The following is a 20,834-nucleotide window of genomic DNA, read 5'->3' on the forward strand; positions in this document are numbered from 1 at the left end:
CACAACAGTAGCTGAGGTGTCAACTGATCATCACCTAGTGGTGAGTTGGATCCTGTGGCAAGGGAGGATGCTTCACAGGCCCGGCATTCCAAGATGTTTAGTGAGGGTGCGCTCAGAATATCTGCTAGAGGCCCTAATATATGACATCTTCCTTTCCCACTCAAACTTTGACAACGTTCAAAGGAGGCAGGGGACTTTAGTCCGAACAGACTGTTCCACATCTCCTTTGCCAAGGTGGCTTTACAGAGCTGTGGCTGCAAGTCGGTTTGACACCTGTTGTGGCAACAATGGGGATAAAGGAAGCTGTCAATTTCAAGAAGGAGCCCTATCAGGATGGGTTATCATCTGGGACTCCAAATGAGCTCGAGTAGGGGGCCAGGGAGGTTTGTGATTAAACTACTTCTTCTGCAACCCGAACTTAGAAGAGTGGAAGAATATGGATGGATACTGTATCAATAAATGGAATTAGCATGGTATTTGATAGAATACGCCAGGTTAATACATAAGACTTTTTTTGCCAGGGCTTTTTGAGTTTAGACCAATAACTATTATGTACAACATAACAGCTAACCTGCCAGTCCTGTAGCTACTTCTTGCATTTCATATGTGGGTAAAGCTGTCATAAAATGGCATCTGGCAGAGACAATGACACTACACAGGGATAAGGATTTTTTTTGTCTTTAAAAAATGTAGCTCTATATTATAAATACAGTATAAGGTTTATAATTATTCTGGTGGCACACTCCAGACCCCATAGCTGGCACGTGCACCTCCAAAACCATAGTCTATGACCTCCTTATGTTCACGAGTTTAATAGTAGTTCTAATGCACTTGAAAAAACAACAGGCTTGCACAACTGTACACAGATAAAAACATGAATGTAGCAATGCAGTCATCACATTTTGAAGTCATTTTAGTTTACAGCACCTTTGTTTAAACTTTTTTTTTCCATTTCATATTTGAAGCACACACGGCCGAGCGACGCCGTGCACCAGATCGCTCTGAAGTTTTGATGAGGTAACCACCACTGGGCTGGTCTAAGTTCACTATCATGGACAGAAAAATAATAATAATAATAAAAAAAAAAAGAAAAACTTTGAGTAAATCACATACTGCAAAGGGTGTGCTGATGTTTGAGACCATTTCACCGAACAGCACATTCACAACACTGTTCACTGTTCATTTCTGAGCCGACAAGTTTCTGTGACTGGAGTCCCTCTCTGATCCTAAAGTGTCCCTTCTTGATCTTGCAGCAGCTGGGCCTAAAGTGCTGTTTGGGCTGTGCTCTTTAGAGGCACCTCCACTTGAGTCTGCTGTAGGCCGTGGCGGCCCCGGAGGTAGAACTGGCCCAGCATCTGAATCTCTCTTTCCAGCAGTGAGAAAGGATTCGCTGGTGGGATGCTGGGGCGGAGCAGCATTTGTCTGTGGTGAAGTTTGAGAAGTGGCAGCTGTAGTTGGCACCGGGGTAGTGAAAAGACGCCGTTGAGTGATGGCTTTAGTGGTTTTTGGCGGGGTCTGTGTTGTGGTGACATGAGGTGGCTTGGAAGAGGCAGGATGAGAAAGAGCTGAGATGTCAGGTTCAGCTAAGGCTACTGGGGTGTGAAAGTCAGGAACATGGGTAGTGAGGCTTTCTTTCTTGTCACAAGACTCACAGCAAAGCTTATAATATCCAGGGATGGAACAATACCGGGAAAGGACTTCCATTTGGCAGAAAATCGATTTATCCCCCAGACATGGCTCATCTAGTAATAACAGGACAGAGAACATCACTAAAAACTGTGGTGAAATGAATATTTCTACTTCTACTCTGTTTATATTGATTTCAGAAAAAAATTGCATTGTAGCTTACTTGAAGAGATTTTTTGGACAGGGTTTTCTGGAACTCTTAGATAGACAGCTTCGTCTTTTATTGTAGAGTTTTCCATTATTTGTTCGTCGAGAGAAGACCCTGGATGTCCTGGAGAGTGTAACAGCAAAAAACAAAACAAAACTGGGGTTAAAAAGAAGCCATGACAGAAAAAGCTTCTGGGAATCTGTTTCTTTTACAGGAAAACAGAACTTTGTTGTTCACAGGACACGGAGTGCAAACTGGAATTCTTTGTGTTCCTTTGTGTATTTTCAAAGCACATAATTTTCCACTTACTACCAATGCAAGGAAAAAGAAAAGAACTGAAAGAACTGGAGGCACTCAGCTCTTTGAAGAGGAAGCAAAATGAGAAAGGCTGAGGAAGGGCACTGGTGCAGAAATATTTAAGGTCTTAAAGAAGTGTCTTTGTGTGCACAGGATATTTAATACAAAGAGCATTAACAGAAAATGTATTCAGTCCTGAAAAAAAGTGTTTGCCTATGTGGGTCTCAAGGGTCTTATGCAGCAATCTTGTAACCATTAGTGAGACAAAGTTGTTTTTGGAAGATTTCTGCTCATGTTCACGAGGCAAATCTTGTGTTACACTACACTTCTCTAAAATCTACTGCAAGGATTATGATAACATGTGCAAGACTCATAATGCATTTACTTGTCACAAGTCAGAAGCAGAAGCAGTGTCCTTTTAATGGTGTATGTGAGACTAGTAGCAAGGTGGCCAAATCTCTCCTCTATTAGCACGTACATGCATGTGCATCTCACCTGAACATGGTCCCAATTTGCAAATGAGGATTGTTTCCGGTTTCTCGCCCTCGCATTCTCCAATGGTGTTGTCACTGGTCTTGCATACCACCTGCCTCTGCTGAATGCCTTCGCCACAGGTCACTGAGCACTGCGACACACCCAACGCACACAAACACACACACAAATATGTTTTATTTTCATCAGCTTTCATCGAGAACACTGAGAAGAAGAAGAAGAAGAAGAAGAAGAAGAAGAAGAAGATCCTGTCTCACCTGAGACCATGCCCCTGTCCTCCACTGGGCAGGACATACAGTATGGTTGCAGGCTTTCCTTATCTCTGGACGTTCATCAGTGCAGTGTTTGCTGTGGACCACTTTGTTGGTACCATTGTGAAGCGCCTGCATGCACTGCACCACCCTGGTTTGGTACCCGAGTTTTCCACAGGTCTTACTGCAAGGACTCCACTCTTCTACCACCCACCTATCAAGAGAGCATTGTGTTTGAATAAAACTATCCCTCTCATTCCAAAATTAAATAACCTTTCTACACTAGTTTTTACATCCTCACTAAAATGGTAAAAGTCATGTCAGAGTGGACATACGGTATGAAAGCAATTTTAAAAGTGCTCATGCTGATAGAGCTGCAGTGCTGTAGTTTAAAGTCACTCACGTGGGCTGGCTGCAGTCTTGGGTGTTGCAGCGTTTTCGGATGGGTTTGGGCTTTTTGCTGGTTTCACAAAAGTTACGATGCACCAAACGGCTGTCACTCTTCCTCCTGCATCCATATTTGGTGTACTGTATGCCTAATGGATATAAAATTACACAAGGAATGTACCAGCAAGACTATAGATCATATACCATGTGACCTCCATAACTTTGTAAAAAATAATTTTATATAGAGTCCCAAATTTTCAGAGATTCAAAAGTAATTGGACAAAGAAATTCAACTTGTAAAAAATCTAATTTGACGTTCTTGTTCTTAAATGTGTAGCCAGTAGGTTGCAGCTTGTTGTAAACCGTCTGCATTGATTTATTGATTGTAGTCTTTCACAATGATACCTCCTTAAGGTAGGTAAGGTGCTCTTAGTTCTTCTCCTGCAGAGAAATAATTCTGCAATCATGCATTTTTGTTGTTTTCTGCAGTCTTTCAAGCCTTTTGTTGATGCTGAGTTGGCTAGTGCATTCATTCTTGTAAAGACTAGAGTCTCGATTGAGACAATCCCAAAGTTTTTGCTCTCTGTCTGAGGGGTTCATTTTAGTTTTCCAATCTAATGATGACCTCCTTTACTTGCATCAATGTCTCTTTGGACCTCATATTAAGAGTTTCAGCAGCTAAAGAAGTTCAACAAGTTCAACACTCAGAATCAACTCCAGATCCAGAACACGGAAACAGGCTTCATCTGGCCATGACGCTTCTTATCAGTCAGTTGTACAATTAGCTTAGAGCCTGTGAAAATAGGGGACTGTGTATAAAACTAGTGGTAATAATAAACAGTTATTATTGAATTAAAGCTGAATATCTCCACTTCAATCACATCTTGATCGCTTGATTTAAAATTGCCTGTATGGATGCACAGAGGCAAAAACACAAATATATAGTAGAGTCCAAAAGTCTGAGACTACACAGAAAAGCTGTCAAAGCTTAAAATAATCAAAAAATGTGAAGTTGAATGATTCTGGACTCTTTGTTGGTAACTATATCATCCCATCAGTGCATTTAGATAACACTTAGGCGTGTTTGATCAGTGCATCAAAAGTAAACCCTCTAGCAGCAGTTTGCTTTTTAGAAATATCAAGTTTTAAGCTTAAAAACCTGCTTATTAAGAGACATTTTGGTGGGAGGAAACATGAAATCAGAGCTAAGTAAAAGCTTCAGAAACTAAAGTCTCAATCTAAGTAAGGTGGGGCTTTCTCACAGTCAAATCTAGGCTTCATGCAAAGTTTTCTAAGAGAGCACTGCATGACAGTCTACGCCACTTTGAAGAAACTGGATCACTTTATCTAAAGCAAAGGTCAGGCAGACCAAAAGAGATCACAGCACGAGGAAATCAATGCATCCAGCTTTGTTCCCTAAGAAAGAAAAGCAGCTGAAGAAACGAAGACTTCAGTCAACTTCAATCAAAGTGGTCTAAATTAAAAGGCCAAAGACTGAACTAATCGTCTGCAAAGACAATAAATGCTTGGACTTATATTTCTGTTATTTTTTCATGTCTCCCCCCCAAAACAGATATTCATAATTCATAATTAATTCATTCACAATTGTGTGTTTTAAGTTGGAACATCAGAAGCAAATTAAATGCAAAAATATAAGAAATAAAACTCAGGTGGAATGGGTTTATTATTGTTATATAATTATGGTATATAGTAAGCTACTAAAACCTTGAACTGTTGTGAGTCGTTTTATTTCTTTAACTCATTAATTTCTGTAGTTGCCCAGATTTATCTTTACTTTTGTTTGAGCCTACGCAAAAAACCCGCAGCTTCAGTACATTCACTGACCTCCCCCACAGGGTTTGGAGCACTGAGACCAGCTTTTTAGTGCCCACTCATATGTGTCCAATTCGGCGAGAAGAACATTATTGTTGGTAATAAGTGGTAGCAGGTCCTCATGTATGATGTACTTATATGTTAAGCTAACTTTTGCATCTTCTTCCTGAGGAATGATCTGCAGCAAAGTGAACAAACGTTATTAGAATAAACAGAAATTTGGAAGGACAAACTGAAGCTCGGAAAATTTACTTGATACACTCACCAGGACTATGATCCCTTCATGCAGAGGGCCAGTTGTTTTCAATGTCTCCCTCTCACCCTCAATGGAATACTCCCACTGTAAACCATTTTCAATGAAGGTCTTTGATTTGGCATCTTCACTTTTTTCATTCAGTATGAAGTTTCCAGTTACTTGATTCTTCACAGCTGTCAGTAATGAAGAAACAGATATTTTATGGAGGCAGAAGGAAGTCCAAGGGAAGGGATGTACAAATTCAAAGTTGGGATTAATCCATTCCCATCACAGAAAGTTTGCTCTAAGCAGAGAATGTGTCAATATGCCATTGTGGCTTTCTGACACCAGTTCTTCCAACTTGTGTTTTGTTTTGTCAGAGGAGAGACGAGTGGCCCAAAAAGGAAGATGGTTGGCTTGGCTGAAAGCTGTTTGAACCTGACTCATCAGTCACCCCAAAGCTCATACTAGGATAAAAAAAATGATTACTCTGTTATTTTGTCTCCATAACTGAAGACATTTCAGAGTGTCCTCCTTTTTCACATAGAGCTTCACACTGTAAACTGCATGCAAGCAATTTGAAAGTCATTCGCTTTGAAGTAAGGCATAAAAAAAACATCTGCTGTTTTCACATCACTGGAGTTGCACCTACGATGTGACCTGTCAGCTGTGCTAATTGCACTTTATATTTCACTATAAGAAATACACTTTTTCCTGCCAAAGTTTATCTATAAGTAGTGTCTGATCCTCCTCTTAACATATATTAATGTCAGTAGAGCTGAGTCTCCTGCCATTCTCTTTAATGTCATATTTAATTTTAAAATGTACATTTCGAAACATCAAATGGGCTTTTAAAACTCCAAAATTTGCTCTTCAAAGTTTGAAGTTTGCTCTTTCAAAAATGTGGAGTCAAGATCTTTAATCTCTAAGGCAGTCGATGTCAAAACATTGTTTATAAAAATGTAAAAAAAAAAAAAAAAACTTTAAAGAGAAACATCTCAAACTCCTCCTGAGGTTCACTAAACATAGTCCCTAAAAATGGATAAACATGCTATTTCATGTGGTAGGCTACAGAAGCAGAGGGCAAAACAGAAGCAGGATATTTACAAATGGGGAAACAACAGTAAAACCAACTCCCTAACTATGCTCTCATTACACTTGTGCCACCAAAACATATCTGAGTCACAAGATCACCAGCACATGAACTATGGGGTGTCCTGTTGTGTCTGGTACCAGGAAGTTGGAAGCAGATGCTTGACTAGACAGAGAATCCAAAGAGTCTGAGGCTGGTACAGCATCATTGGCTTCTTATTGTGTTTTCTGAGCAGTTCCTGAGCAATTTGTGGTGGGGTGTGCATGCTATAGGAAGCTATATGAATTATTATTATAACATTTTGTAGTTCCTGATGCATAAGTGTTATTAAACTTGCACAAACAAAAATAAAGTCCTTCTTCTTTTAGGGGTCGCTACGCCAGATCATCTTCCTCCATCTCATTGTAGCATTCTCTTCTGACACATCAGCACGTTGCATATCTTCTTTTACTGCATCCATGAATCTTCTTTGTGCTCTTTGCTCTTTTACTCCTGTGTGACAGCTCCATATATTCACACCCTTCCTCTGCACATGTCCATACAATCTCAGCCTTGCCTCTTTAACTTCACCTCCAACCACTCAACCTGAGCTGTTCCTTTGGTGCACTTATTTCTAATCCCATCTCTCCAAGTCACTCCCAGTGAAAATTCTCCTATTCTCACACATCACGCCTGACACTCATTTCCACCCAGTCCACCCACCCTACGCTCTTTTTTCCACCTCTCTTGTGTACTGTCCATTGCACTGTATGTTTAAACCCACGTATTTAAACTTATCCACCTTCACTACATCTGTTCCTTGCAGTTTCATTGTTACTCTTGCCTCTTTCTCCTTCATATGCATGTATTCTGTTTTGCTTCTGCTGACTTTCTTTCCTCTTCTGTCCAGCACATACCTCCACCTCTCTAGGCTCATCCACCTGCACACCGCTCTCACTATAGATCGTGAAGTTGTCTGCAAAACCTATAAAATCCCTATAAAGTTTCTATAAGATGCTATTAGGTCATATTATTCCTAATAATTCCCCCCTTATTCACTTAATCACTATTCTGTAAATTTTACTTCCATCAAAGAAACCTCAGATACTTTCTGTGAGCTGACTCTGAAATCTCTTTCTTATTAAGAAAATATGTTGCAATCTGGTTTACAAACCCCTTGACTTCTAATTCTGTTCACAAACCAGCCCTATTATTTTCAGTCAAAAGCATCAGATGTTTCCACACATGACAAAAATGTGGGACGCACTCACCAATTATATGAGGGGAGGTCTCGTTCTCCTCAATGACTATGTGGCGGGCCCCTATTGGGATGTCAAACATTTTCAGCATTCCTAACAAGGCAAAAAGAAAGAGCACAGTTTAGCCCGGCACTTTAAACAAGTTGTATTTTTGGGGGGCTCTAAAGAAGCCAATTATTTCTAAATCAAGATAATAAGACAGGGTTTTGATTGATGATAAAGGCTGGTACATAGGTAGACTGTGGCTAAAATATAGAAGAACTAGTCATTAAATTCATTCTTAGCTAAGGGTTAACATCCATTTCACGGCTGTCCTGCCCCTGCAGTTGATAGTTACCGTTCTTTTTAGGGGTCTTGGTGAGTGTCAGCTTCACAGTGCGGCAGTGAGAGTTGTCTCCTTCACAAACTCCACATTTATCCTCTTCCTTGTAAGACCCAACTTCCTTGTCACAGCCTACATGCTGTAAGGAGAAAAGGCACAGCCAGTCAATCACATCAGTGGAACACTGTGACTGACTTTTACAGAGACGCAGATTGTTTTGCTGGGAGAATGATGCCACGGAAGGACAAAGCACATGTCTGATTTGGACGGTGCCTTGTAAAATATACTGCATATTGGAAACATGTCTAGACATAACAAAAGAGTAACCAAAACACTGACTGTCTTCTCTACAACGCTGCCACACTGGGCCTAAGGTGAAAATGGAGCCAAAATAAATACCATGTCAAGGGGCAAAAGGTGATGTATTCTATTCAATTCACTTACACTTCAGTAATTAAATATCTATATATAATTTTAAACAACATTGCCATCATTAAAATAGAATCTACTAAAGGTCACAGCAGTGTGACCTCTGGTGTAAAGCAATGCATAGATAGTGCATTAATAAAACATAGGATTTATTTTGAGGTGTGAAAACAGAATAAAATTGCTCTTATATATAGCGTTTAATTTCTTTATTTTAAAATTGATAGTGTACTTTAGAAACTATTGTTAAAAAAGGCAAAATACTCTCAAAAATTTGCCAATTATGAATTTCAAACCCTAAGACAAAATCTATTCCATTTAATTTAAAATGTAAACAGCTTACTGCTAATTGTATCTTGGATGACCGACCTTCCCAGTGCAAAATGATATAAATGCAAAGTCTGAAGACTTAAGGTCACTGACTTTTTTGTGTGTTGTAGTATAAACCACAAGACGTGCCTGATTATCTCATTATGTCTTAAATATGTCAAAGTTTATGTTTTTGAGCAAACGCTTACCAGGCACTCTCCTCGAGCGCAAACACTGAATGGGTCTAAGTAGCTGCATCTAGTCCCATCATGCATCACCTGGTTCATAGATACCACCTCTCCCGTTTCCTTTGACTGACAGCTCAGCTCACATTTACGGGCCTCTGAAAGCACATGAAAACACATTCATACACACCCTGATTATCAAATGTGATAAAGACATCCGCAAGCTCTGACAGTCTGATAACACCTCCATGACTCTTAATGTTCCTGTGAAAAGCTGCTAATGCAACTACCATCTGTCCTCTTGCTGCTGTGCAGAAAACTTTCAAGCTCACCAATGAAGCGGAGAGCCAGCTCTTACCATCTGGGTGCTCATAAGGCAGCCAGGTGTGCTTGATGTTTTTATGGTATTTGTTGCTTCTCTGGACGCACTGCTGAGCACGGAAGTCCTCGTAAGGGCCTGCACACTCCTCTGTGTTGCACATCTGGTAGTCAAACGCAGACCCGGGGCAATCTCTACCACCGTAGGCAGGTCTGATCAAGGACAAAAACATGATGCTGTTGAGCAAACTTCCTTCATAATGTTCCCAAAGATTCAAATGTCATTTTTTTTGGGCTGTAATTGAACAAGACTAAAATTAGTCTGTAACTGAAGAAGCTTCTTATATGAGAGGAAACATCTTCAAGCAACTTAAAGAATTCCAGACGCTTTTCTGTCCAAGCTCCTTAGGCTAAAATCATTTGTAAGTGTATTACTATTAAATATTTGAAACCTGATCCATCCTCCTAGCTTTAAAAAAGAATATGGATATTTAAAAAAGCCTAAAGAATATGTTTGAATTCTGTAATTGAAATTGTAATACACCAAAGCTGTATGCAAATTTTTGACCTAGAATAGACACTTTGCTTTTGTTTGTTTTTTTCAAGTCAAACAATACAAATAAAATCACTTTAGCCAAGAAACATTAAAAAGAAACGTGTTGAAATCTTTAAAACATTTTTAAAAAAATTAAAAATGTTCCAGGCACAAACGTTTAGGAACCCAAAAGGTGAATACTTAGCATAACATGCTCTGTCGCTGATATCACAGCACACAACTACAAAATGTTATAATAATAATTCATATAGCTTCCTATAGCATGCACACCCCACCACAAATTGCTCAGGAACTGCTCAAAAAAAACACAATAAGAAGCCAATGATGCTGTACCATGTTGTTCTGAACACACAACATGCTAAAAATCACTTTTCTGTTTGACTTTCTGGAAGGACTGCAGGAAACTTTCCAGTTTCCAGTGCAATTGGCTGTCGCACATCAGTGGGATTGACTTACAAATCCTCAGCCAGGTCCACAAAGTTAATTTATTTTCATTTCATCTAAACATAATAAGTAATAGTGCACTGACTTTTAATGAAAGACAGATTTTCACATCTTAAGTTAACAAGATATTATTTTCTCAAGGGTATCCAGATGTTTGCATACAACTAACCATTAACACTTCAGTGCTATTTGTACAGTTATTGTCTTTTATTGTAAAAGTTTAATTTGCCAGAGGTTTGAGTTACTGATGTCAGAACACCTGTAAGAACACCTCCAATTCATTCAATGAGCCCCAATGAGCCAGAACTATATCTAAGGGGACAACAATGTCAGAAATCTCTAACTGAAACATCATGCTGTAAATAATGTCACGATTTACACCAGTACCTTTCCTGCAATGGAAAATCAAACTGTCTGTTGTGCTAATCAATCCCATATATCAGCAGACTACATTATGGCCTACATACTATTTGTCACGGTATGTTGTTGTGCAGTTCATGCAAGAAATCAATCTGCTTTACTGACAAGCTCTGATTAAAGCACTGAGTGACAACTTTTCTACCAGTTGAGTATAAGAAAAAAAGAAAGTAAATTTTTTGAAGTTGAAGCTGTCTTGTTATTATCTGCAATTTCCTTTAGTTTTTACCTTTTGCTTTTGTATCATGCGAATCACATGTTGCACTCTCGAAAAAGGATCATCCATGTAAACTTTTTGAGTTTACATGGATGATTTAATTTACTCCCAAACTCCAGATTTAAAATTCCAGACTAGTTCCTATGTAATTTACACAAAAGGCCAACACAGAGTGCATTACGCGTGAACAGGTCATCTGATTTTAGCCTTAAAGTTGGTTAGGAATGTGTCTTTATTACAGTTAATGAAAGAACATCAACAAAAGAATCTGCACACTTAAATCTTATCTAAAATTAAAACACATTGCAGAGCAGATCAAATCTGTCCACTGAGAAAATTGCACCTCAATTTCACTGTTAAAAGTTTCATTGCTTTAATGACAATAATGATTTTGATTCTGATTCTGAGATCTCAGTAAAATGAAAACCTAAATGGAATGCAGTCACTGATTATGTCAGCTAACCTCAGCTGGAAAAATCAGTGTTTCTGTTGGGTAATGAGTAAATACATTATTTCTAATAACCAGCTGGGGGCAAAGAGCTCTGGCTGCAAAAAGAAATAAGGTGGCAGTGACTGCTACTGTATGTTAGATATGCTCTATGGTCTCAGCAAACACTAGTTTGATTTACCGAAAGTTAGATTTTTTTAATATAACAGGTTGCGTACAAGCTTTGTTCATTCTGTAAGTCATGATCCCATTTAAATAAAATATACAATAAAATAGGGCATGAGAGCCTGTTTTAGGGTTTGGCTGCCTTGTCTTTTACAAGCTGATACTGCATTAGCATCGAGTATGTGTAATTCCTTTCTTTGTTTCTGATTAAAAACAAACAAACAAAGAAAATCCTAAAACGGTAATGGCCAGAATGTGAAAGCTGACACTTCAAAATTTAACTTCAACAAACAACGCGTAGTATTAGAGATGCAATCATAATTATTGTAAGTTTTTTACTCTAGTTAAAATGACTTACATCCTCCTTAAAATCATTTTCATTATCTTTTGTGTCTCCTTTCCTGTAAAATGCACCACTTAACTTCTGTACTACTTAAAATTACTTACATTATAATATTTCTTCTTTCCTGTAAACAGCTGTTGTTGTTAAAGTTACACTGTTAAAATACAATGAAATCACATTTAATTCTATTACACCATCATAACACCTCACTTTGACCTTTCTCTTCATTAATAGTATAAACGCAGTATGAGGTTTTTATAGTTTTATAAATAAATTAATGAAACCAAATCTAAGTCAAGCTTAACAAACCCAGGACTGGATTAAAAAAACGTCCCTGAAGCTCTTCATTTACACTTATATAGTACATTAACATCTTTTAGATGAATACTGATACTGATGATACTGTGTGATCAAATACTATTTTTTCACTATCTGTATAGCTGTTTTATTTTCTGTTTTTTTCTTAGTTTTGCGACATAGATTCAGCTTCCTTGTTGCTGTAGCACTCACGGAGGATTGTTGCACAGTCTGCTGCGGGAGCGAATTCCACCTCCACATGTTCTGGAGCAAGAGCCAAACTTTGACCAGGAACTCCAACTTCCATCATGGCCCTGAGGCTCCTGGCTGGTTCGCCAGATGCAATGACCCTTGAAGCACCACTGAAAATCAGTGTCCATTAAAAATGAGAGACAGGTGGAAAGGAAGAAGAAAAGAAAGGTCAACAAGTCCAAACTGATGACATTTGGCTTCTCTGAAAATATTGCTCATATTACAGATGATTCAGAGACATTTCCTACCTTTCCTGGTGCACACTCTGTTCCATCCACAGGAGGACCTTTTTTAGTTTTACAAAAGTACTGGTTGTCAGGGTGGCTGCACCACAGCTGCTTGCAGGGGTCGTAGGTTCGAAACTAAATGAGCAATTAAACAGCAAATCTGAGCACTAATTCTTTTTGGAAACATAGATAAGCAAACACAGTTTTTCCCTGTTAAAAAACAGAACTTACTCCTTTGCAGCATTAAAAAATACTGATTAAAAATTGTTGACTATTCTAATTATTTTAATTATGTGGTTATTATATGGTAGAATAAATAAATAATTCAAATGAATAAATATATATATATTGGGGCCACAAAGCTTACTTACAGCAGTGCACATTTTATAACCAACACCAAAATCAAAGCGGCACTGTTCATCCATTGAATAATTTATTCCAGGGAGCTCAGGAAGCTTGGGCCACTTATGTTCAAAGGGATCATCCAGCAAGCAGTCATAGGAGCTGAGGAAGCAATAAGAATAATAAGGACATAAATGTTATATGCAATGCGAGGTCAGGAGCAGACCACATATGAAAAGAGAAGGAACAAATTAATTTACACAACAGCTGTGCAAAGAGCAAACATACTGGATGTATCTGTTGAGCTCCTGCTTGCTGCAACGTGACCAGTGATAGCGGTGAAAAGCTGCTTGGACAAGTGGTGCCATGATGCTACCCATGCTGGTCTCATCAGCACAACGATTCCCTTGGCCATCATGCTCCATACCCAACCTGAAGGGCAAAAGCACAGAAGAGCATAGATTGTGATCACGGCAAGAGATAAAGTCACAGCAAACAATATTTTCTGAATTCTTTCTGTTGTTATGCACTACGAATACAACAGGATTGTGTAGGAGTAAGCAGAGTTGTGTACTGCACCTCTGCACTTTCTAAACACTGATTGAAATTTGGAAACTGTCAGCTATCATAATTCTTTTAGTTCTTTTCAAAATTACAAGCTTGTTCGATTTTATCTAAGTCACAGCAGGTTCCCCAGCAATACGCGTGTGACATTTGAAGCAGTTCGGATAACAGCTGTCAGTATAGATGAAGAACAAACACATCAATTTATAAAACATTAACGTCTACAAATTAAACAATTTAAAAAATAACTTCAAGTACTCTTTAATTATTCTTTACATGGAATAAAATCTGAATTCACTTGTCTATATGCTAATTATGAAGGTACAGGTAGCAGACAGCAAATATAGATTTGCATGGAGAATGGCAAGAGCAACAGGCTCTTTCCCAAAGGTAGAAAAAAAAATCAGCCTACACACACATTACTGAGTCACTACTATCACACTAATGCTACAGCACTTATTAAACTGTTACATACTGTTGACATTTGATAGCATTAAAAACATCTTACTATTTTATCCTAAAAATTGATGACTTTTCCTAAAATGAAAATATTAAAAATGCCATAACATACAAGTTATACAAGTTTTTGTGAATTGACAATATTATGGGTTAAATTTGACTTGAACTGTAGCCATTCAGATGGATTTTAGATCTATCACCGTGTGTCTGCTTAAGAAACTTTTGTGGTTTTAGGAAATCTCGATACTGTGTTGTCTCTGTCTCCGTGTGGGGTTTTTTTCTTTTTTTTTCCTGTGATTTTTGATGTTTTATTTTGTTTGGTGGAATACCTCAAGGGGAACCTTGACACTGTCTGTATTCCCACAACCACTGCATAGGTCCCCATAGAGGTTATAGTTAGGTTTATTTTATGTTTTTATGTTTTGGGTAAAACAGGACATGATATTTTGTGATAGTAGATGTTTTCCCAACTAAAACAAATGCTGTAAAATCAAAAAATTATGGTCTCCCTGCTGTAAATGAATTCATTAATCATCTGTTTATTAACGTCAGATGGAATATTTATACGTCTGAATAGATTTGCAGTTCAAAATGCGGAACAAACACTTTTTATGAGAGAATTCTTGACCCAGCAAAGCTGACTGGGACAATACTGTGAAGAATTAAAATGTGAACAGTATGTAAGAGTTAAATCATACAAGTGTAAAAATGTCACTTTGCTATTTTATTGCACCAGAATCTCTAACCAATAATCTCCTAGAAGCTCTGCTGCCTGGAAACTATAAAACAGCCATATTGTTTATACGCTTTGATTATTGTATAAAGTTATGGGGGTGGCTGCCAGTGGTAGATAAAAATTTATCATAAAAACAATCAAAATGTTGTCTTTTAACATTATGCAACAAAGAAAAACTATTTTCTAAAATGTTGAAATATTTCTTTGAGCGATAAGTTAGTGGCTTAACTGATAGAAACTGGACAGATAATGCTTTACAAAAACAGGCATGGTCAAAGCAGGCTAAATGCTGGACAAGTGAGATTAGAGGAGAGTGCATGTGCAGGTGGTTATCAGCATCGGACTTATGATTCCCTTAGACATTTTTATGGAAGCTGTGCTTTTTAAATGTTAAATTTTTTTACTGTTGTTTATTTGATATAGAGTAATTGCAAGCCTCATTAAAGCTGCGCTCCAGGAACACCAACCTCCAGTAAGAAAGTACAGAAGCTCGATTAACAGGGGAGGTAAGCTCTAAATTGAACTATCAAGTTGGTGAAGCTTTGTGGACACTGTATTTGAATGCCAACAAAATAATTGCCTTCTTTTCTTCTTTTTCACGAGTTATTGAAACACTGAAAATGCAGCATCACAGCAGGATATCCACATGTAGTTTAAGACAAGTGGACAAAACCAAAGGAACAGTCTTCAGCTGTTAGTTAAGAATACATCAGTTGTGTCTTGCTCCCAACAAATAACTGAAATACTGCCTTTAAGGGGTTTGAAAATAATACCTAATAATATATCATGGCAATATTACTGCTGTCAGTGACAACAATATTTTTGATATATAATATATTCTTTCATTTAACTTCTATTACCTTTATTAAAGAGTCACAAAAAGCTTAAGCTGGTCCCTGTGTGCACTGGTCATAAGGAAGAGAATATAGTGAGAGGTTGCCAGTCTTTTACAGAGCGCAAACTCATATTCACACCTACTGGAAATGTGTAGCTTTCATTTCAGCTAGCTCTCATGTGTTTGGATTGAGGAGGCCACAAATAAGCCCACACAGCCATGAAGACACAAACAGGTCGCAGATGATTAGATGTGATCTTATCCCATGATGACTGCTGTGAGGTCAGCAGGTGTTTGAATCGCAGAAAAACAACGATGCTGTAAAACTAACTAAGGTCAAACTAAAAAAGAGGCAAACTTGGACTCAAAACAAGAGGTTGTTTTTAAACATATCTGATAAAAGGCTTTGCCGTGTAATAAATCCATGCCCCATATGCAAAAAATAAATGTATTTCAGACGAAATGCTGCTCAGATCTGACTGCTTCTGGCAGGAAAATACAAAGAAAAACAAAAGAGAAAAAAGAAATCAAGTGGGTTTCACTTTCTACAGGTGTTGTTTTGCAAAGCAACGATAATTGCACCTGCAATTAACTGGTGCAATTAAAAACTCTGCAGGGTGCAATGACACCAATCCAACTACCTCTGACTATGTCTGTTGCAGAATAGTTCTGCATTCATAGGCTCGTGCCTCACGCCTCAACCACTTACTGAAGCAGAATATAAAACTTCAATCAATCATTTTCGATAAAAGAAACAGGCAAAATATATTCAAACCATTCTCGTCTAAATTGTTTGAATTTTTTAAAAAACAACTTGACATTCTGAGTCATGATGAATAATTGAGTAAAACAATCACATTTTAATATCAAACACTAACAGTGTAAAATATATGATGTATATATTGCTCGGTTTTAACATGTTTTCTAATGGGTAGGTTATGAAAAAGCAAAGAAGACTTTCATCCTGAGCTTTCTTGTCATGCGTTGTTGCATGCAGAGTCCTGTATATCCTGTTGGTTGATGAGTCAGCTGTGGAGAGGGTTTCAGGAGATTTTTGACAGAGTCAGTCCATCTGCTGAAAATATATCATGTGACAATCTAAACTGTCTGGTTTTAAATTTAAAAAATAAATAAATTATAAATAAATTTAAAAAAAGATCCTGGCACTCAAACTATTAAAATTATTTTAAAAAGCATTGCACATTATTATTATAGCATCTGTGTTCCCCCGTTTTATTAAGTTTTTCAGTCACTGACACAGTTATAAATGCTGTGAATGCAGTTCGCTCCCCTAATTCACATTAAGGACCTTTTTCGTTTTTTGCTCGTCTATTTTTTTGTTAAGCCACATGACACTGACCTACGAATAAATCAAATATGAAAAAACCTTGTGTCCTTGGGCACTTTGTTACTAGCAGCCAGTTACAAAAATACATGATTTTTCCCCCTTTTTGTTTTTTTAGCTGAATCTACAAAAATGCCAAAAGTGACACAGTGTGACAGGCATAAAGTTTCTGGATTTTTTGCACCAAGAGGTTCCCAAAGAACTATTAACTGAAAACTTGGCATATTTCAGCATGGTGTGCAGTGAGTCCTTAAAAAATTTGAAGAAACTGGACAAGTGGAAGACTAAAGAGGAAGTGGCAACAGAGGAACAGAAAGTCGTTTTTCTCAGAAATAGGAAGAAATCCAGCAAATAGATGACACAGGACCTGTCCCAGTGGTGTGATGGATGGGAAGAATCCTAAACCATGAAATAATTGCCAGAACATATATGGATATTCACTCAAAATTATTTCGGCCAAATCTTTCAAATGGTGTCACTGCACACACATTTCGAATTCATTTCAATCGCACAAATGCAGAAATAATTAGTTGCAGTATTTTATCTGATTTATTATGAGAATGTCGTGCCTGACCATTTGTCTTTGGTGCTTAACTTAAATGTACCACAAGCATTTATCCTGTTTTGCCTTCACAAGTCATAGTATGATTTGTCTATCACATAAAAGTGGTGAGCATACTGCATGCCTCGACTGTACATTTAATTCAATTAGATGTGAGGCTCAAATGAGCACAGACCGTTTAGATATTACATTCCTATTTCTTGAATACTATATTCAGCCACAGCTTCCACCTGGTGCATCTCTATTTTCTATAGTTCTATAATATGACAACCTGCCCAAGTATCTTTGTCACTAGTTTGCTTGCAGTTATTTTTATTCATTAAATCAAGCAAAAAAGCTTGTTTTCTTCACTATTTTTTTATACCCTTTAGATAAATAGAGATTTATTGAACTGAGAAACACTCAAATAAACGCTCAAGTTAAAAAATATAAATATCCCCATTCCAAAATGTCATGTGACAAGCTCATTGGTGAGTGTCAAGTGTCAAGAACCATCTGTGAAAGACAGTGGAGGCTCTGTCGTGGTTTGGCATTTTAATCTGTGGTGTTGGGGAGTCTCTATCTAAAATTTATGGAATTATGAACACAGAAAAAAATGTATTCACTGTGTTCTTACAAGAGTTTGTCTAAAAGAGTCTGTTTTGAACAATAAAGGTGGTAATGCCAAATACTAATCTTAAAGCTCATTAAAGCTGTACTAACTTTCCATGAGTCTGCGTTTTTTCACGTGTTTCAATAAGTCAGTGCACCTATTTTCCATTTTCCCTCCAACATATTATGAGGGGTTACTAAAGACTTTTGTATAGCACTATAACTGTTAATAAGCAGCTCCATACATTTATTGAATACATTCAGCCTGTTGCTACAGTAACTTTTAGCCTGTTGCTACCTTAGCAACCATTGACCTTGACAGCAGGAGTAGATGTATTGATCGCATAATGGTTAAAGTATATACTGGTTAACCACAGGTTAACTTAAGCACAAAAAATGAATTCTTCCCGTTCTCATGTTTTGTGTCTACACAAAAGGCACAGAAAGCACAATGTTAAAAAAAATACTGCTTTCATATTTATGTGTAAAACGCAGCTGGAGATCAGATTAAATGCTTTTTCACAACAACAGATCACTGTTTATGTTCACAAACTACAATCACACAAAAACTATTAACTTAAATGCACACAGAAAGATGTTGTGAGTGGCCCTGCTGGGCATTACTCACACATGGCCGGTTTCATGAGCAACCACAAAGGCAGAGGAGAAGCCATCCTCATGGTTCAGAGTGCAGCTCCTCAGTGGGTGGCACATCCCCGTCACTGGAGCATACCCTGAGCGACACAAAAGACCACACAGCCCTGATAATCAAGAATGAAAGTGGTGACATTCTCATGCAGTGCAACGAAGTGGAAAAAGATTTCTAAATATGGAGTAATTGCATTCATTGTGAAGGTTTTAATCTCTTTTTGGTGAGCAGCTGGCTGTCACACTGGCTCTTGAGTGTGTGTGAGTTATAAAGAGAGTGATGGTGATTGCTCAGCTTCTTTCAATGAAAAAAAAAGCCCCACATATCTGTGTGTTTACATTGTGATTTATCAGAGTAGGCTACATTCACACAGTGGCACTTTCATTCATTTAAGGTGAACGAACCGAGGTAAAATACTTCTAGCAAATCCCTCAATAGCAGCAGTAGCTCTACACAGCTTGCATATCAAACATAAAGAAACTCCCAAAGCAGTTTCAGAAGCCTGCCATCATTATTACCCAGCAGACACCTGGTTGGTACCACAACATTTCACACAGCTCACGAGGACGACAAACTTTTAAGCAAAGCACAGACATCAAACATAACTCGATCAAGAGGTGTGCAGCAATTCAGCTTAGTGCGAATCAGCTTGGATCAGAAGCACGCCCATTCTGGCCTTCTTTTTTGCCACAGCTTTCAGATAATTTCCATGCTTTCTGACCATCAGAAGACTGTTTTTTTTGGCATGCAGGTAAAAAAGCAGAAAATGCAGCAGGCAGACAGCTGGTGATAAAGCCATGTGTACATGTCAAGTTATTTGAATGTCTGCAGTGGGTTATTTCAGTCACAGCAGAGTGAGCTTTAGCTACAGCATGATGACGATGCCTTTATGAAGAGAATGACTAAAGGCTCTATTCATGAATGAAAACAAAATGGACATATTAACACTGAAAGTGAAGTTGCAAAACATGAAAGCAGATGAGGAGCATGACCCTTTATCTGAAAGGCAGATAAAAGGAATTCAGGAGAATGCTGATTACATTCCCATGAAAGGCCATTTGGAGCTATGCACACTGAAGCAAAAAGGTGCAGCAATTACTACAGTAATAAAAAAAAAGTGTTTCTCTATGGCTGATGTGAAGATTGAGGAGAGAGGTGGTGTCCGCCATCTGGTTGATAAACTCAAACACTGAACATCTTGGGAACATCATGTTAAATCTTTTGGTGCCAAGGAGACCAGATCAAAAACACTTTCAGAGGATTTAATCGGTAACATTTTTAAAACGTGGCAAACTCAATATCACCTAATGACACCATTTAAGACAACTTTCTGCATCTCCTGTTGCTCCATTAACTTACTCTATTTACCCAACAGCCCATTACTTGTTTGGACACAAAATCTACCATCTCACCGCTAAACTTTCACAAGAATGTGTGAGGTCTGCTTGTGACCCTGAGATGCAGCACAGGGTTCAGCCCAACCTAGCTCAAGGTATCATAGAAACTAGGTTTGTTATGAACACAACACAACTGCAGCTATGGTAACACCTAGAGGTGTGACAAGCAAACCAGGTAGCCCCAGGCTGTCCTCGAAACATGACACGTGCTCTATAAAAGTTAAAAATATACACAGGTCAGTGCAAGATATCGAGTGCATGCAAGCACAGAGGTTTGTTCATTCGGGACCCAGTGTTTTCTGCAGGTTTGGCTGTTCACTTCAAATTTTGTTTTGAAGGACTGAAAAGAAGAAACAAATGGTGAGGCATAAAACTAGGAGAACAACATGTATAGCACAAATTTGCTGCAAAATGACTGCATACATGTACAGTAATATTTGGATTGACAATAATCTACTGAAAGTACAGAAAAGTTCAAACTGAACTTTCCAACAGTCACTGAGTAAAAAAAAGAACAATTAGTTTATATAACTGGCAAACTAACAAACATGTTCTGTTTTTTCTCTACATGCCAAAAACCTTCTTCAGTATCTCAACTTTTCATTTTTCCAGGGTGGCATCAATGTCAAGTCAGCAAGGTTTTGGAAACAACTCAGCAGTTATTTTCTCATGAGGTTGCCATTTCCGGAATTGGGTTCAAGACCTCAGCTGCAGCCCCCACTTTTATATTTCCAGCAACCTTACCTGGGCAAGACTTGAAGCCAACCC

The 20,834-nt window shown here is 38.1% G+C and overlaps 1 protein-coding gene across 1 annotated transcript in view; it reads right to left on the reverse strand.

The window, feature by feature from the left end:
- Positions 1–1,038: 1,038 nt before the first annotated feature.
- Positions 1,039–20,834, reverse strand: part of adamts14 (ADAM metallopeptidase with thrombospondin type 1 motif, 14) — a 54,948-nt gene continuing 35,152 nt past the window's right edge. Inside the window, exons 7-22 of the mRNA XM_085361475.1 lie at positions 18,649–18,754; positions 13,217–13,360; positions 12,958–13,090; positions 12,608–12,721; positions 12,321–12,469; positions 9,261–9,433; positions 8,927–9,060; positions 7,998–8,121; positions 7,673–7,753; positions 5,360–5,523; positions 5,107–5,272; positions 3,278–3,410; positions 2,881–3,088; positions 2,627–2,756; positions 1,850–1,957; positions 1,039–1,742 (exon numbers count right to left, since the gene is read on the reverse strand). Coding sequence (XP_085217601.1) covers positions 1,180–1,742; positions 1,850–1,957; positions 2,627–2,756; positions 2,881–3,088; positions 3,278–3,410; positions 5,107–5,272; positions 5,360–5,523; positions 7,673–7,753; positions 7,998–8,121; positions 8,927–9,060; positions 9,261–9,433; positions 12,321–12,469; positions 12,608–12,721; positions 12,958–13,090; positions 13,217–13,360; positions 18,649–18,754 — 2,630 coding nt within the window. The 3' untranslated portion in view covers positions 1,039–1,179. The remainder of the gene's footprint in view (positions 1,743–1,849; positions 1,958–2,626; positions 2,757–2,880; positions 3,089–3,277; positions 3,411–5,106; positions 5,273–5,359; positions 5,524–7,672; positions 7,754–7,997; positions 8,122–8,926; positions 9,061–9,260; positions 9,434–12,320; positions 12,470–12,607; positions 12,722–12,957; positions 13,091–13,216; positions 13,361–18,648; positions 18,755–20,834) is intronic.

This window comes from Diplotaxodon limnothrissa, linkage group LG8, assembly GCF_057381915.1.
Source record: "Diplotaxodon limnothrissa isolate DT_005_m linkage group LG8, D_limnothrissa_male_GT1.1, whole genome shotgun sequence".
NCBI classification, from domain to species: domain Eukaryota; kingdom Metazoa; phylum Chordata; class Actinopteri; order Cichliformes; family Cichlidae; genus Diplotaxodon; species Diplotaxodon limnothrissa.